The sequence below is a fragment of the Eptesicus fuscus genome, chromosome 7 (assembly GCF_027574615.1).
Source record: "Eptesicus fuscus isolate TK198812 chromosome 7, DD_ASM_mEF_20220401, whole genome shotgun sequence".
Lineage (NCBI taxonomy): Eukaryota > Metazoa > Chordata > Mammalia > Chiroptera > Vespertilionidae > Eptesicus > Eptesicus fuscus.
In genome coordinates, this window is record NC_072479.1 from 69,663,715 (window position 1) to 69,679,506 (window position 15,792).

Below are 15,792 nucleotides of genomic sequence, written 5' to 3' on the forward strand. Positions count from 1 at the left end.
TTTCTTTCAAGACTACAAGTTCCTGATGGCAGTCTAATTCCTATTTGTATGCTCTGTAGCATCTTTTATAGTAGCTTTCACAAAGTAAAATACTCAATGAAACTAGCTGAAGACAAATGCATGACAGGAAAAACTCTTCATGACAGTGAACAGTATTCCTCCTGAAGGAATGGATCCTAAGTAAATAGTCAGAAATTTAGATGACAATTTCTGTATAAAATTTTTATGAAGTGTTTTTTTTTAAATATTTTATTGATTTTTTACAGAGAGGAAGGGAGAGGGAGAGAGAGTTAGAAACATTGATGAGAGAGAAACATCAATCAGCTGCCTCTTGCACACCCCCTACTGGGGATGTGCCCGCAACCAAGGTACATGCCCTTGACCGGAATCGAACCTGGGACCCTTGAGTCCGCAGACCGACGCTCTATCCACTGAGCCAAACCGGTTTCGGCTATGAAGTGTTTTTTTATATAATATGTTTTTATTGATTTTAGGGAGAGAGGATGGGAGAGGGAGAGAGCCATAGAAACATCGATGAGAGAGAAACATCAATTGGCTGCCTCCTGTAGGCTCCCTTCTGAGGATCAAGCCCGCAACCCAGGCATGTGCCCTGATGGGGAATGGAACCTGTGACCTATTGGTTCATGGGTTGACGATCAACCACTGAGCCACACCATCCAGGCTTTGTATAAAAATTTTAATAGCATCTTTATCTGTGAGAGTAAAGGTGTGGAAGCAATTTACATGTCAATAAGAGTCTTTTCTTTTTTAAGAAGTATAATTCATCCATGCCAAAGAATATTTTGCCAGCCTTAAAAATAATGTCATTGATAACTTTTAATAACCTAGAAAAATATTCATCCTAAAATGTTTAGAGGAAAAAACAGGATTCAGAATTGTATATTCAGTATGATTCAAGGAAAGACACCAAAATGGTACCAGGAGTTTTCATTGAAAGATAAGATTATAGTTAATATAATTTTCTTTTTAATTTTTCACACCTTCTAAATTTTCTACAATAAACATGTATTACTTTTATTACTAGAAAAAGAAAAAAAGTTGGGGAAATAAATGAATGGTGTGGGCAGAACCTCATCTGTGACCAATCTGCAGGAAAATAATCTGATTAATTCTAGGTGAAATGAATGTTGTTATCCTGAACTGAGCAGGTCTCTCCCAGGCTGTGAAGGAGAGATGTAACTCCTGTCCAAGGACAGAGAAGCTCTGCCGGGAACAAGTGTAAGGAGCAAAACTGGGCTTGAATCTTGAACTTAAAAGGCTGACACTGCCTCTGTAGCCTCATTGGTGTGATCTTCGCTGACCCGGCCAATTATTATCTGTGTCTTTGCTGATCTAGAAGATATTTAAGAACAAAATCAGTTGTTAAATAATATGCTCAATACCTTAGACGGTTTAATAGACACAGTCAGAGGCTCTCTGTGCTTATTTTCAGATTTTTATCAGATGTATGCTGTTACATATTATAACTATATTATATTGTATTCATATATCCTAAATAACCAGACTGCTCTAGAAGCATCAATATTGTTTAGTATAGAGCTGCAAGCACCATTACTTCCACGTCTTTTCCAGTTTTTCATGTTTGGTAGTTGGTATAATCTTGCTCAATTGGTTGATCTTAAAGGAATTTTTGAGATTCCACTGATGCATTTAGTATGTGGTCAATAAATGTTCATCTACAAACTGCCACGAGAGTTTTCAGTAGTGGTTAGTTTATAGAAAAACACTGCAGGTTTAATAGTCATATGCAAAGTTATTACCAGGAGAATGTAAGAATAGATTGATACCTACCTATTGAAATTATTGGAACCCATTTACTTATTCCATTTCCCTGATTTGATCTCACTCTCAAAGTTCTAAAAAAAAAAGTTTTTAAAAACCAACAAAACAGAGTTCTAATGAAATATACTAAACAAAAAAAATCCTTAAATGTCACACATATATCCTTTAAAATGTACAGAAACTGTACAGTAATGTGCACCATATATTCAAACGTGAACTTTGAAAATATTTAACATCCAATAAGAATGTGTTTCTAAGAAGTATTTTGGGAAAATCTTGTTTTTCCCACCAATCATGATGTGGAAATCAAAGGATATTACAGGTAATGGTAGGCTACCATGGTCCAGTCCCAAGAACAGCCATTTTCCAGATAAAGCACACTTTTAAAGGACAATCTCTGACCTGTGTGATGTGTGTAATTAAAATCACATTATTATAACTGTGCCTGAATTCAAGCCAGCTTTTATTTTTGCGTTTGCTAGAAAGAAGTGACGTTAAAAAAATTCTCACAGAAGATAGATTTGTAATAAGCAATATTTTCATCAGTTCAATTTTGTTTTTATCTTTGTTTGATATTAAGTATACATACTTACCTAGGCATGTAAGTTGATGAGGCCCTTTTCACATTGCATATATTTAGTAACAATAGATTATTACTTTCCAATAGATTGTTATTTTCCAATAGATTGTTACCCAGTATTTGGGCCATTATTCATGAAAATATTTTTAAAAGCAATTTTAAATATATATTACTTTCTGCCAATCCTACTGAAATAGCCAAGCTTGAAGTCTGAATCTATACACATCTTAAGAAAAATGGTTACACTCAGCAGCAAGTTAATGCAAAACTTACCTTTGTATTAAGAAGAAAGTTTGTGAGCATATATTTTAAAAGACAGCTCTAATGTTTAGAAAATTTGGATGAAAGAATCATTGAAAGAGGAGAGTTGGAATTAAGGACTAGAAGAAAACATAGCTTAGCTTCTGACTATGTACAGGGTAGGCAAAAGTAGGTTTATAGTTGCAAGTACATGAAACAGTTTATTTGTGTATTATTATTTATTAATTATTGTATTATTTTCCATATAAACTGTAAACCTACTTTTGCCCCACTCTGTATTGAAAAACATTATGATTTATTTTTTAAATTATTTATACTATTCCAGTTCATTAGAATTGACAGTTATAAATAAGATTGTTAAATAAAATTATTTGACTAAAATTTTTATTAGAGAAGTATAAATGGGCATGCCCATGCCTTAAACCTCCAAGAAAGCATATCTAATTCTAAAATAAATATTGGGATTTTTAAAGCAACATCGACAGGAAATAAAATATATGCATATTTTGAAATTGTTACTTCAAATTATTAGAACATTTTAAAAGACTAATTTTTAAAAAGGCTATTGCTTAATGTGAATTGCTGTTTGATATTTTTAAATGGATAATAACTTCTAAAAATTTGAATAAGATATATAATTTAGTAATTTTAAAAACTGAAGCAGTCATGATGTAAGCAGGATAATTTTTATCTTTTTCTTTCAAATAAGATCCAACCTGACCACCTCATTTAATAGTGCAATGTTTCACTTTCTCCCAGAACAATCTCTTTTCCCCCTTCCACTTTTTTCTTTTTCCACAAAAGTTTCACCATCTAATATATTTTGCTTTTTACATATTTATATTTTACTATTTTTTATATTTTCCCTCATTGCTGCATATGATACAAACTTCAAAAAGGCATGAGACTATCTTTGTGTTGTTTTCTGACACCTTAATCTGCCGCAATACCTGGCACAAAATAGGTTCTCAATAAATATTTGTGAATTAATGCATGTATAAGTGAATGAATGAATTTCATCATATAGGATTTTAATAGTGGCAGCTACTGTGTTATTGGAAATATTATTGGCTACAAAGGCTAAACACTGTTCGAAAAATAGCTTTAAACATATGTTTGAAAGATCTTACATATGTATTTCACTTCATCTTTGCAATAACCTTGTCAGTTAGGCATTTTTACCTCATTTTAAAAATGAGACAGTTGAGGGTTGGAGAAGTTAAGTGCCTTTCCAGGATCTCAGAGCTGGTAAGTGCCAGGGCTAAAATTTGCACAAAATCCCATGCTTTATAAAAAAACACTTCTGCTGACAGCCTGCTTTAGAACAATTATTTCTTTAGAATTCATGCTAATTTTTATTTCTGACTTCACTATGAAATATTTGAGAGCCCATATTTCTTTATAGTCTTATTTTCGAGTAGATACTATATTTCCATGGCTGAAATAGAAACTATAAAAAGATAATCACCTACTGAGGAATCTGACTCCCCTCTTCCCTCCCACCCCCCATTCTCTCCCATCAACGCTTTGCTCTTTTACAGGTAGCTATCTCTATAGGTTTCCACAGTTACTTTATGGAAAACAAGAAAAAAGTATTTATTTTTTCCCTTTCTTACATATAGGGTAGCTTCCTATAATGAGAGCTGATATTTCAGTGTCAATGGATTTCAATGTGGTGAATAACTTGTTTCTCCTTTAATTTATTTGGGAAAGAAGTTTATATGACTGACATTTATCTTGGACTAATAGCTCTTTTAAATGAGGTAAATCATCCTGTGACATTTGATGGACGTTATTAATAATTTAAAATGTCAAAGGAAGTCAACTTCTGAAGGTATCAGTAGGGTTCTTACATTAGGTTTATTTAGTTTAATATACACTGATTAAAATGTTTACTGCTCATATTTCAAAGTTTTAATGATTTTTATAATCTCTGTACAACTTGATACATATGTGCGGTTTTAGAAAATTTCTTTTAAACATTTTATTGAATTTTTACAGAGAGGAAGGGAGAGGGATAGAGAGCTAGAAACATCGATGAGGGAGAAACATCCATCAGCTGCCTCCTGCACACCCCCCACTGGGGATGTGCCTGCAACCAAGTTACATGCCCTTGACCGGAATCGAACCTGGGCCGTTTCAGTCCGCAGGCCAACGCTCTATCCACTGAGCCAAACCGGTTTCGGCCGGTTTTAGAAATTTTGATTTGAAATGCTGCATTGGAATATGGAAGTACTGCAAGATTCAACTTTATTAAGTCTTTGAAGTAATAGCATTAATTTTTTTCCAAGAACATAAACACATTATTTTTCCTTCTAAGCACAGAAACCGGGAAATCCATTGTTAAAAATCAAGCCAGATCCTGGATAGCTAAGTTCATTGTTGAGGGAGGTACTGAATCATTATTTCAGCACCGTCTGGGGCAAGGCTGGCTTCATGGGCGTGCGGACCTGTCTGGTCACACGGGGCTTGTGCTTGGGACCCCCTGCTCAGTTTACTGCCACTGTCTTGAAATTTTTAATAATTTTTGAACAAGGAGATCCATATTTTCATTTTCAATGAGTCTCACAAATTACATAGACAGCTGCAACGTTTTTTACTATTTACAGGACGTCATTAGAGTTATGATTCATCTTTGCATTGCTTTCTACATTTAAATTATTTTATAAATTGTGTTTACTTTTGACACTGGCAATATTTTTGCCAGTGAGATTTATCTTCCTTAACAGTTATGTTGTAAATTATTCTCAGTTTCTTCTTAACATATTCAAGTCATAGTTGATTCATAAAATGTTTAAGAAGGAACTCTGGCCCTGACTGGTTTGGCTCAGTGGATAGAGTGTCGGCCTGTGGACTCAAGGGTCCCAGGTTCAATTCCAGTCAAGAGCATGTACCTTGGTTGTGGGCACATACCCAGTGGGGAGTAGTATGCAGGAGGCAGTGATCGATGTTTCTCTCTCTCATCGATGTTTCTAACTCTCTGTCCCTCTCCCTTCCTTTCTGTAAAAAATCAATAAAATATATTTTTTTTTTAAAAAAAGAAGGAACTCTGTTGGATAATTTCAAATATAATGTTAGAGATCTAGTTTTTAGATTGACTAAGAAAGAATCATAGGAATAATCATTCACTTAACTTAATGACCATTTCCTCCAATTAGTTGGTAATTAGTACCTGCTGATGTCATTGTAGATGACATTAGGTTCTATAAACTCAATTCCAGATGTGTTATAAGAAAAGCTAGATGGCAAAGAACCCACTTTATTGAGTTTCTACAATGTGTGTACAACCAAAAACGAAGAAAATTCCTTCCACAAGTTCCCATCAACTTTGGCCTCTTTCTTACCCACAGTGGGGTTGCAGAAACCCGCCACATGGCCCTCACAACAATATAGTGCTACCCAAGTCTCCTGCAAAATGTAAGGATGCGAAGAGATTTTCTTGACACTCCTAGAGGCTGATCCAGTTGTTTTAGCTTTTGAATGTAACACACTATCAGTTTTATTGCATAAGAGAAGATCAAGGGTCCCACAGACTTATAGATCCAACCTCAAAGAAAAACAGTATCTTTCAGAAGAGAAAAAAAGGAGATTTTTTTAGGAAAGTTTATGCTATTATTTCTAGTATTTTATACAACAGGCAAGTGGTCAACTTTAGCTGGGATTGTTGCAGTGCCCATGGTGGATTATAATGAGGATTGCATTAGAGGTTTCAATTTATTAGAACCTCACAGAAATCCAATTCTGTCTGCTTCCCTCCTGTCTCCCCCGAAAAAAATCAAGTCAAAGAACAGGACTCTCAACAGCAGCTGATTTGCTACAACACATATTTGTTCTTCAAAGAAGGAGTTAGTAAATGAACTCGTCTCAAAGTTTTGGGACTCTGCAGTTCCTTCATGTAAAAGAGAACAAAGAAGAATTGTCTCCCCAAATAAAGCATACAATCTTCATTCTTCTTTCATTAAAATCATGTTTCTTTCATTAAAATGTTTCCCTTTTTCAGAACAGGTATTTCTTTCATGCTGGTATACTCCTGATTTAATTCACCTAAGTGTAGCCTCTTGCCGAAATAACCTTTTAGCAAAGATTACAAGGAGGAGAGATGAGAGATGGAGAAAATGGGCAAAGGTGATACACGTTTCTTAATAAGGAATGTGCAGACATATCAAAGCAAAGCATTCAGTTTTTGGTTCAAATAAGTGCTCAGTTTGAATAAATATATAAATCATGTAGAAATTCATAAGTTTTTTTTGCAGGTACAAATCAAAGAGAAGTTGCTCAAACTGATAAAAAGGTAACATAGATGAAATGAACAAAAGATAACCAGTTTATTTACTGGGAAGAGTTATGCATTACACCATATTCAGTTGGTAACATAAACCAAGATATAAGAATTAATATATTGGCTTCATTTATTTTCTTAGCACTGGAGTATCTTTTCCAACCATTTGAGTGCATGATCAGATTACAGAAATGCAAGCACATATATGGATTCTCCCATGAGGCATTCACTTAGGATTGTCTACAATTTTTAAAAAAATGAAAAAAGACAAGCAATGATAAATTAATAAGGAATTTTTTGAATTTAAAATAAATGCATATATTTGAGAACAAGTTTCCTTTGAAATTTGGATTTTTTAAAATAATTAGCAATAATTATTAAAAATAATTCCTTAGGTTAGCTTTCAGTCATGTTTTTATATGGTATTCTCATTATGTGGAAATGCTTCACATCATTTATCCCCAAAAGGCATAATAACAAAATTGCAATTAAAGGTGGAAATAGCAGAATAATTACAACAGTAATCATACTGTGTACAAATCAGGGTTGGCCACACATTACACAAATGTTAATGCTGGAAAGAAACACAGTATTAGAATCATGTATGGTTCATCCCATATACATAATCATGCAAATAAAAACACTGAGTAGATTATAAAAATGTCATAAAAGGTTTCCAAAGAATTGTTCAATTGACTCTAACAGTCAAACCATCCAGTTTAAAAATGCTGTGGCAATAATGTTAAAGTCATTTAGTTTCTCTAAGTTTTGGTGCACAAATCATACTATGAACCCAAACAACAAAATGATTCATTCTCTATCTCCATTATTATCAACTAATGATTTACCAACAAAATGATGGCATTTCTCTCTATAGTTCTCTGATCTTTGTTTTAAAAAGACTTTGAAAAAAGAAAAACAGTCACACTAGAACACAGATTTTCTTCTCAGTGTTTTCAATAGAGAACCATATTGATCAGAGACTAATTCTGAAAGAAAAAAAAAAGTTAAAATCAGAATGTGCTCTCAACCAATGTTGCACAGCAAGTAAACTCGAATCGCAGAAATAACTTGGCTCAGCAGTTTATCCAGGTTTCAGTTTAAAGAGTACAAAATTTAAATAACTCCAGAGGAAAGGAATAAAAATATACTGATTAGAGCCATGCATTTAAATATGGAAAGGAGACCAGATATAGGTAACAATCTCCTTACATTCCTAATGGAGAAATCACAAGAAATAAGACTTCTATACTGTTCATATTATGAATATGGGAAAGCTTACATGATGCGAAATATCTCATGCAAACATTTTACACGGCATACTTTTATGCCCTCATACCCTTACACTAAAGGCAGTTAATTGCTGCTTTTCTTCGAAAGTAGATTATTTCTGGAAAATTCTTGATTGAGGAACATATTTTAATACTAAATATCTTTTTTCAGTTATACTTTGAGTAGAAACAATAGAAGAGATGTCTAGACAAAACCTTTCAGATGTTAAATAATGAAATCAGGTTACAAATGAAATACATCAGGAACGATGGCAGTTAACCTGGTATGTAAAATAAACTGAATTCAATTTCAGATACAACTCATCTGGGGGCATTATTACAGACAATGGAAAAGTTCATTCCGGAGCTAGATTGGTCTTGTATGTCCACAGAAATTGATTTTAAGGTGAAAATTATGTCAATATCAGCACTCACTATACTACCTATCACTACACCAGTTCAACAGCTTTTTGAAGAATTATGTTCCCTTTATTTGGAAACATATTTTGCGATCTTAAATACAAGGACTATTTTAAAAACACTCTGGTTCATAGACAAATAAGTTATAGGGCAATATTTAAAATCGTGAACTTTTTCCTCAGAGTTCCTTTTGAACCTAGTCCTGCTTTATATCTACAACATCAGTGCATTTGTGGTAACCTTGGTTGAACCAGCACAGTTGCTTCCTGAAAATCCATGTTTCCTCTGATGTGCCTTTCTGAGAGACAGATTATGTCTTTTGGCTGATTGAGCAGAACAATTATACATTCAACTTGCCATTCTTATCACAGTAGAAAATAGATTTCATTTTTCGTTTTTACATTTTGTAATTACCATTTGAGACTGCAGAGAATTTTATTTAATGCAGAATATCAGGAAATGTCCACATTTATGGTTTATTTGATCAACATTTTATGCTTGTTTGAGACAGAAGGACTATCTGTACATGGATATTTTCCAAAGCCTGGGAAAAGCACATGTTGTAGATTGAAGATTCTTTTAAGGAAAGATAATGTTTGAGAGGCATTTACCCCCCTAAGGGAATGCAAACCTTCTATTTCCGAAGTATTCCTGAGGATGTTTGTTTTTTTTAGACTGACAATTGAGGCTTTTTATAGTAAAATTACTACATTCTGGATAACTTTAAAGATATGAAATATAGCTGCAAGAAAAAATACCAACTATCTTGTTTTATTTTTTACCAAATATTTTGGAAAACTCAAGATTGCTATCCTACTTTCAAGGAATAAAATATTTTATGGCTAACCAGAATACTTTATTTCTAAATCTAAAATGAAAGACTAATAGGATTATGAAATCCAAGAATTTTAATATATCATCATAAGGTATCTTTGCCACATAAGTTAATCCTTACTGGACAATAAATATTTAATTTTGTAAAAACAAATCATCAATATTGATTATTAATTTCCCACTGTAAAGAATCTCTTAACTAGAGTTAATATAAATCCCTCACACTGAAGACTTTGTTTTTCTTATTCTAGTCTTAATAACAATGTCGATAGCTGATATCTATCATTGGTTACATTTTCTTGCAGATCAATAGTCTACCTCTTCTTTCTTAGGCTAAAGTTTAATCCTTCTAAATGTAATCCTTTAATCCTTCTTAATTATTTAATAACTTTGATTCCTCAAAGTTATCCAAATTCCTCTTATTGAAACAGAATTGGATGGAAGGGATATGATTGGGAAGATTAATCCGAGGGTCCTGTATGCTCCTGGGCCCTCAGGCCAAAGACAAGATATTGCTCCTTTTTATGTTATCATTTACCTAAGAACAATCCTCCGTAGAAAGCATTTCTACATACTGTCCTTTTCAGTATGGTAATTGTGCTTACTTTTTAAAAATTACCTGGTTACTCTGCTAACCACACTTGCTGGTTACCTTTCATCTTTGCCCACCATGTTTGAAATAATTAGCCAGTATTTTTTTATTTCTGTAGTCTTTTTTCCCCCCACATCTTTCTTCAAGTGGTTTTACTGAGGTGTTGTGTTTTTTTTTCCCCCCACTAATTCTTCAATTTCCATTTATCATTACAGGTATACTGATTTTGTATCAGTGCTACACATACTTATTCATTTTAAATGTCTATAAATAAATATAGATGGGGCTGAGTTCAAACTATGCTAAGTTATGCCACAGTGTAACTACATGGAATTCTCTCTGACTGCTTAGGGACTATGACCTAATTTTGTGCCGAAAATTTGTTTCCGACTTTCTATACCTTCTTGGCAAAGTTTTGCTAAAATGAACATTTTTATAGAATTGATGTTTCAAAATAAACATTTCCCATTCTGTTAGTAAAAAGGAACTAAAAAAATTAATATAGACTTGATAAAATTTCTATTGGAAGAAATAAAAGTGTTGTCTGTGACCCGGCCCTTCACTGGGGCATAAATACAGAGAAAGAGAACAACGATGCAATACTGTCAGATCTGTCAGCGGGATGACTGCTCTATAGTTATACAGAGACCATGCTTACGGCTGAAATTCCCTGCACCAGCAACAAACCTGATGAGGCAATATAGAAAGATGTTCTGAGGTACTTTTAAAATGGCGTATTTTCCCTCAGGCACAAACAGTTTTTATTAAAAGTCAACTTTGCAGCTAAACCACTTCTCAGGTCCACACACATAATACTTGAAAAAGAAATAACAAAAAGAAAAAAAGAAAAAGCAATGGTGAGGAGTAGCTACCTTTAATTGAACTCTCATACAATCAATCCGCACTGTCTCACTAATACTGGTACAAGGCAGATACAACACCAATAAAATGAAGCAAGTGTTAAGGAACAGCAAGGCCATTGCAGGTGAGAAAAAAAACAAACACAGAAGGCTAGGCTGCCGCGATCGAGACTTCATGAAGATTTGTTCCTTTTTCAGTTCCTTCAACCTGCATCTCTATGTATGGTGAAGATCTCTAACTACTTCAAGTTGCATAATAAGTGACACTGTTGAAAATAGCACTCATGTAAGAAACTACAAACCTCCTGGTTGCTTTGGTAATAGTGACCACAACTTCACAGGTGCGTGACTGAGGAAAGCTCCTGTGCTGTGCTTTGGGACTTACCGATTGGCCGCCGTCCTCGATGGACCATTCCATTCATGTTCCACCCACTTCCACTCAGCAGGCCGAGTGGCTCTGACGAGATCTTCATTATTAGAGCCCTGTATGGTTAACCGTCTTCTATGTTAACAGTGAGGATTGTGTTTGTTTTAAAGAGAAGTTACAGACTTCGTTACATGAACAGGTCAAACCGTAATGATTTTAAATAAGTTAAGGCTACCTGACTAGACAAGGAATCAGGGCTAGGAGCAGTTGTGTGGGCAGCACTTGGTAGTTAAGGAGCCCAAGAGGGTTAGACCTTTCAGCCCAGTTCGCTGTTGTCCTTGTGTGTCAGGTTATGTGCAAACGAAATCTTGCCATGAAAATCTACTGCCTTAAACCAAGTCATAAGTTACCCAGCAGAATTTGTAAGTGAACTAGGAACATGTATGATCTCAATATGTATAATATGATTGTAGGCACCTGAGTGTTTGTCAAAAGTAGACAATGAGCTAAGGTTTATTATTACTATTTTTTTTTTTTTTTTTGGCAAGGAAGATTCATTATGAAAAAGCTAACAACAACAACACATAACCATTTTAATCACTATTTGAACACTTTCTGGGTAAATTCATTAATTGAAGGCGAACTTACATCTATCTATGTATCTATTTTCCCCATTTGTACTTGATACCTTTTAGCAGGAAAGACTCATAGGAGGGCCCTGAATTTGGGAGAAGTAAAAAAAAAAAAACAACAAACACAACTCTGGTCATTAAATAAACACACCATTTTCCCCCTCGTGTTTTTCAGCCTTCTTTAACGTGATCACACACACAAAGGAGCAGCACCAGGGCATCTACTCGTCTGCAATTTTAAAAAATTAAAGATGCCGTCAAAAGTTGAATAAGTCAATGAATCATAACATAGTCTCTTTCTTAGATTTACTTAATGTCCAGTGAAGACTTTTAGTTAAATAAAAAAATCCAGCAGTTAATGAGCTGATTAGAAAGTAAGTGCATAAACAATATCAGTGTAGCAGCAAAATACAGTTACTGTTAACATTCCGATGCACCTCAGTTATCATTTTGTGCAAGAAAAATGTCCACAGTCTGGCCGATGCCAGATTTCAAACTAGATTGCAACTCATACTTAATGGAGCAATGATACTTCTTTAAAAATAAATGAATTAAGCTCGCCTCTTAGAGAAATGATTTTTATAGACATAAACCACGTGGCACATAAGAGTACCAAATAAATACCAATGGTGGGGGAAAAAAAAACACAGTGGAATCAACTTCTACAGCCGAATGTGACGTTTGAGGAAAGATGATTTTACAATATATGCATTTTACATGGTCTTAGGTCTCTCTTATGCTATGGAGATAAAGCCAGTCGGCTGAGCTACGTGTCCTGTGTTTTGCTTGTTTTTTGTTTGTCTGTTTCATCGAACTGTGGCCATTTCATTGCAGAAGTTTATCTGTGACTTATAATACGTGGTATCACTCGGGAGTCTGGGCTCTGTGTTACTCCTCCCAACTCGCCTTCATCTTCCAGAGTGACGGGCATTAGTCCCATCATAACGTCTAACCACCGAGAAGCAAACACCGGCTGGGTCTTGGGCAGTGTCCTGTGTGTGGCTACGAAACGTTCACCCCAGATGCTCGTCCGCGGGAGATGCAGAGGAGGGGTCGGGAGGCGAGGAGGGACCGCGGAGAGAGGCGCACTGCGAGCTGGAATGTGGCTGCTCGTCGGGGAGAGCTATGTCAGGACTGAAAACGAGAGACAAGCGTGTCAGCAAGACAGGCGTCGCCAGGGGCCAGGCGCACTCGTGCGGTGAGGCAGGCACAGTGCGTTCACCGAAACGAAAAAGGAAACATGAACAGAAATTCTGTACGTCGAAAGCATGCCGAGACAACCGCCGCTTTTTCAAAAGCACTCACAAACCAGAAAAAAAGAAAACGTGTTAGGGAAACAGGTGAACTCTGCCTTGCGATCACTTGTTTCTCCATTTCCGCACATCACCTCCTTCCCCTAGGTCTCTGGGCTGGGTGCAAGGTTTTTTGTAGATCAGTTTGTCTCAGACTTGAATGCTACTCCAGTCACCAGGGGGAGCTTGGGAAAATGCAGAATCTGGTTCTACAGGTGGGACCTGAGAATCTGCATTTCTAACAAGCACCCGGGGACCAAGGCTTTAGACTAGAGCCGTGGTCGGCAAACTGCGGCTCGCGAGCCACATGCGGCTCTTTGGCCCCTTGAGTGTGGCTCTTCCACAAAATACCACGGCCTGGGCAAAGTCTATTTTGAAGAAGTGGCATTAGAAGAAGTTTAAGTTTAAAAAATTTGGCTCTCAAAAGAAATTTCAATCGTTGTGCTGTTGAAATTTGGCTCTGTTGACAAATGAGTTTGCCGACCACTGGACTAGAGGATCCTAAATCAGTTCTATGGTAGATCCCGAGGCAATAGGATCATCAATTTGCCGCTGGATTCCTAATTTGCTCCAAGGGCTCCCCTTATCTGCTTTTTTTTTTTTTTTTAAATATATTTTATTGATTTTTTACAGAGTGGAAGAGAGAGGGATAGAGAGCTAGAAACATCGATGAGAGAGAAACATCTATCAGCTGCCTCCTGCAACCGAACCTGGGACCCTTGAGTCCGCAGGCCGACGCCCTATCCACTGAGCCAAACCGGTCTCGGCCCCCTATCTGCTTTAACTTGGCAGTTTAAATAAGACTAGAGAGTTTTAAAGCATTTTCCATTTGCTAAGTATATAATGCAGACTTCCGTAAGACCTCCGAGAGTCTCCGGTTTGAATAAACTCAGACATGCTCAGGCTCATCAATACCATGAGAAATAATCCTGAAGAACAAGGAAGCAAAATTACTGAATTTCCTAAGGTAAAACTACAAATAGAATCTGGGTTCAGACCTTTTGAAATCTAACGGGGGAAAAGGAATCCCACTGTGGGGATATTTGTATTATTGAAAGAGATCAGCATTTTTCCATAACTCTGCTTCCCCTCCCCTTATATTATGAAATTCAGTACCATCTAATTCATTTCTGACAGGAGTAGTGTTTGAAAAAACTATTCAAGGTTCATTGTTATTATTATTATTTACTTATTTATACGTAGCTTTTGGGCTACTATTATCAGTGAAGTCAGTCAAAGATGATCATTAAAACAATTTTAATCTTTGGTGCTGAAATGACCCTTCATGTATACCTCAAAATATCAGAATTTTTAAAAAAATATACTTTATTGATTTTTTTTACAGAGAGGAAGGGAGAGGGAGAGGGAGTTAGAAACATCGATGAGAGAGAAACATCAATCAGCTGCCTCCTGCACACCCCCCACTGGGGATGTGCCCGCAACCTTGACCGGAATCGAACCTGGGACCCTTGAGTCTGCAGGCCAATGCTCTAGCCACTGAGCCAAACCAGTTAGGGCAAAATATCAGAATTTTGATACAAAATCAAAATTATGCCAAATACCCACCTGCTTGAGGTCACTCTTACTTCCCAAAGTCTTTGAACTGCCATACATTTAGTTGAAAAGGAGATATGCTCTACTGTAGAGTTGGGACCAGCAGTGATAAAAATGATTTTTCCTATTTTTAAAAACATGGTAGGCAAACAGGGGAGACGTGGTTTCAAGAGGACTGGGGAAATATTTCGTGGCAAGACTCTCTCTCCCCTCTCCAGACAGTCAGATGGCCTGGGAAACGCCGCAGCAGACAGACTTTTCCCACAGACCCAACAGAGTTTCTTTCTGTTAAATCCGCACGATTTAGAATGAGTTTCTTTTCAGGGCACCAAACATGTCACTCAGCCAATGGCAAGTGGCACAAGGGATCCATGTTTGAAGGCCCTGTGTAGTTCAACAGAGAAAGGAAGACAAGCATTTCTGCCTGACCAGCTGAAGTGTGTAGCAACAGCTTACACACGGGGTACCGCCCACTTGGCCCAATCTCGACATTACGTCATTCATGACCATTTAAAAAATGTTTTCAAGGTGAAGGGATTAAGAAGTACAAATTGGCAGTTACAAAATAGTCACAGGGATGTACAGTGCAGCACAGGGAATATAGACAATAATATTGTAATAACTATGTATGGTGCCAGGTGGGTACTAGACTTATAGGGGGAAATACTTCGTAAGTTATAGAAATGTCTAACTACTATGCTGTATACCTGAAACGAACAGAATATTTAATACCAACTGTAATTGTAAAATTAAAAAAAAAATTTTCCCATTATTTCAGATTGCCTACATGGTATGATATTATAAATATTTTGTATTATAGTTTTACTATTCTAAATTTGCATGAATGCAATCACACTGCATATATGTGGCAGAAGCATATTTTTGGTTTACAGAATAAGAAATTATTTCTGAAATGTAAGTATTTGATAGATTCTAATCAAAATGATTAGCTATAGGAAAGAATTCAGTTTCAATTCTGACTGCTAAATATCTTTAGGAGCTCACCCATTGCTCAGTCTTTATCATTTACACGTTTAATTTATGTAG

At 35.8% G+C, this 15,792-nt stretch overlaps 1 protein-coding gene across 5 annotated transcripts in view; it reads right to left on the bottom strand.

The window, feature by feature from the left end:
- Positions 1 to 12,708: 12,708 nt before the first annotated feature.
- The window catches only part of BICD1 (BICD cargo adaptor 1), a 194,067-nt gene continuing 190,983 nt past the window's right edge, over positions 12,709 to 15,792 (bottom strand). For all 5 annotated transcript variants that reach the window (XM_028144143.2, XM_054719176.1, XM_054719177.1 and 2 more), the window contains one exon: positions 12,709 to 13,033. In XM_028144143.2, coding sequence (XP_027999944.2) covers positions 12,913 to 13,033 — 121 coding nt within the window. In that variant the 3' untranslated portion in view covers positions 12,709 to 12,912. The remainder of the gene's footprint in view (positions 13,034 to 15,792) is intronic.